Source organism: Parus major, unplaced genomic scaffold (assembly GCF_001522545.3).
Source record: "Parus major isolate Abel unplaced genomic scaffold, Parus_major1.1 Scaffold537, whole genome shotgun sequence".
Classification (NCBI taxonomy): Eukaryota; Metazoa; Chordata; class Aves; order Passeriformes; family Paridae; genus Parus; species Parus major.
The window spans coordinates 12,663-14,467 of record NW_015379425.1 but is presented as its reverse complement, the minus strand read 5'-3'; the positions used below and the strand labels follow the sequence as shown (position 1 = coordinate 14,467).

Here is a 1,805-nt window from a genome sequence, read left to right as displayed (position 1 = left end):
TTGGCTCGAGCTGGATTCACACATCCCAAGTTGGACACTCGCTTGGATCCCACCACCCACCACCTTCTCACCCATCAGGCGCGGATCGAGGAGCTGGAGGAGGAGCTGGAGGCCGAGCGGACGGGCCGGGCCAAGGTGGAGAAGCAACGCTCGGAGCTGTCACGGGAGCTGGAGGAGCTCAGCGAGCGTCTGGAGGAAGCCGGTGGTGCCACCTCGGCCCAGCTGGAGCTCAACAAGAAGCGAGAGGTGGAATTCCAGAAGTTGCGGAGGGACCTGGAGGAAGCCACCCTGCAGCACGAGGCCACCGCGGCCGCGCTGAGGAAGAAACACGCCGACAGCGTGGCCGAGCTGGGCGAGCAGCTGGACAACCTCCAGCGCGTCAAGCAGAAGCTGGAGAAGGAGAAGAGCGAGCTCAAGCTGGAGCTGGATGATCTCAGCGCCAACGTGGAGCAGCTGATCAAGTCTAAGGTAGGAGGAGGTTGAGATGGACAGCAGAAATCATGGGATGGTTCCTGTGGGACAGGACCAATGGGACCATCCAGTTCCATCAAGGCGTGGGAAGGGACATCTTCTACTAGACCAGGTTGGGTTGGGTTGAAGAACCTTCAGCTGGTTGAGTTGGGCTGAGTGTCCACCTTGTTGTGTTGAGTTGAAGAACCTTCATCTGGTTGAGTGTCCACCNATGACCAAGGATGGTTGAAGTTGGGTTGAGGAGACCCAAAGCTGGTTGGGTTGGGTTGGGTTGAGATGACCAAGGATGGTTGAGGTTGGGTTTGAGGACACCCAAGGCTGGTTGGGATCTCTTAGCTTGGGTTGAGGACACCCAAGGCAGGTTGGGAAGACCCATTGGTGGTTGGGTTGGGCTTTGAGAAGACCCAAAGTCCTTTGGGTTCTCCTGCTTTGAAACAACCTCCTTGGCTGAGGTGAACATCAACCTCCCCTGACCCTGCCCCACCCCGGCGCTGAGCTGGAGACCGGACACTCCTCCCACAGGTCAAGAACCTGACGGAGGAGATGGCAGGGCTGGACGAGACCATCGCCAAGCTGACCAAGGAGAAGAAGACTCTGCAGGAGTCCCACCAGCAGACGCTGGATGACCTACAGGCCGAGGAGGACAAGGTCAACACCTTGACTAAGGGCAAAGTCAAGCTGGAGCAGCAAGTTGACGACGTGAGTGTGGCCGGTCCCACCTCAGGCCCTGCTGAGAAACTTTTGGGTCAAAAATGAGCAAAACTTGAGGTTTCTCCCCATTTCTGTGTTCCTGCACAGCTCGAAGGCTCCCTGGAGCAGGAGAAGAAGATCCGGATGGACCTGGAACGGGCCAAGAGAAAACTGGAAGGTGACCTGAAGCTGACGCAGGAGAACATCATGGATCTGGAGAACGACAAGCAGCAGCTGGAGGAGAAGCTCAAGAAGTGAGGCTGGATCCACCTGCCAAGTGAGGTCCAACTGAGGGTTCCAGGTGAGTCCTCACTTGTCCTTCCTCCTTCCACAGGAAGGAGTTTGAGATCCACCAGCAGAACAGCCGGATCGAGGATGAGCAGGCGCTGGCTCTGCAGCTCCAGAAGAAGCTGAAGGAGCTCCAGGTGGGGGGGGGGAAGTCTGGTCTGGGTCTGCTTGGGTTGGACTGGAGAATCTCCAGGGGGTTGGGTTGGGTGGAAGAGGAACCTGGTGGTTGACTTGGAGAGTCTCAAGGTGGTTGGGCTGAGTAGAAGAGGCTCCGCTCAGCTGGGTCGGTTTTGGGTGGGCTTGAAGAGTCTCCAGATGGTTGGGTTGACTTGAATGGTCTCCAGCTGGTTGGGTTG

The 1,805-nt window shown here is 57.6% G+C and overlaps 1 protein-coding gene across 1 annotated transcript in view; it reads left to right on the top strand.

Annotated features, from left to right (window-relative positions):
* The window catches only part of LOC107199261 (myosin-7-like), a gene marked incomplete at its 3' end in the record, with an annotated part of 26,018 nt that overhangs the window by 12,064 nt on the left and 12,149 nt on the right, over positions 1–1,805 (top strand). The window contains exons 10-13 of the mRNA XM_033511732.1: positions 79–468; positions 994–1,170; positions 1,270–1,415; positions 1,496–1,655. Of these exons, the coding sequence (XP_033367623.1) occupies positions 79–468; positions 994–1,170; positions 1,270–1,415; positions 1,496–1,655 (873 nt within the window). The remainder of the gene's footprint in view (positions 1–78; positions 469–993; positions 1,171–1,269; positions 1,416–1,495; positions 1,656–1,805) is intronic.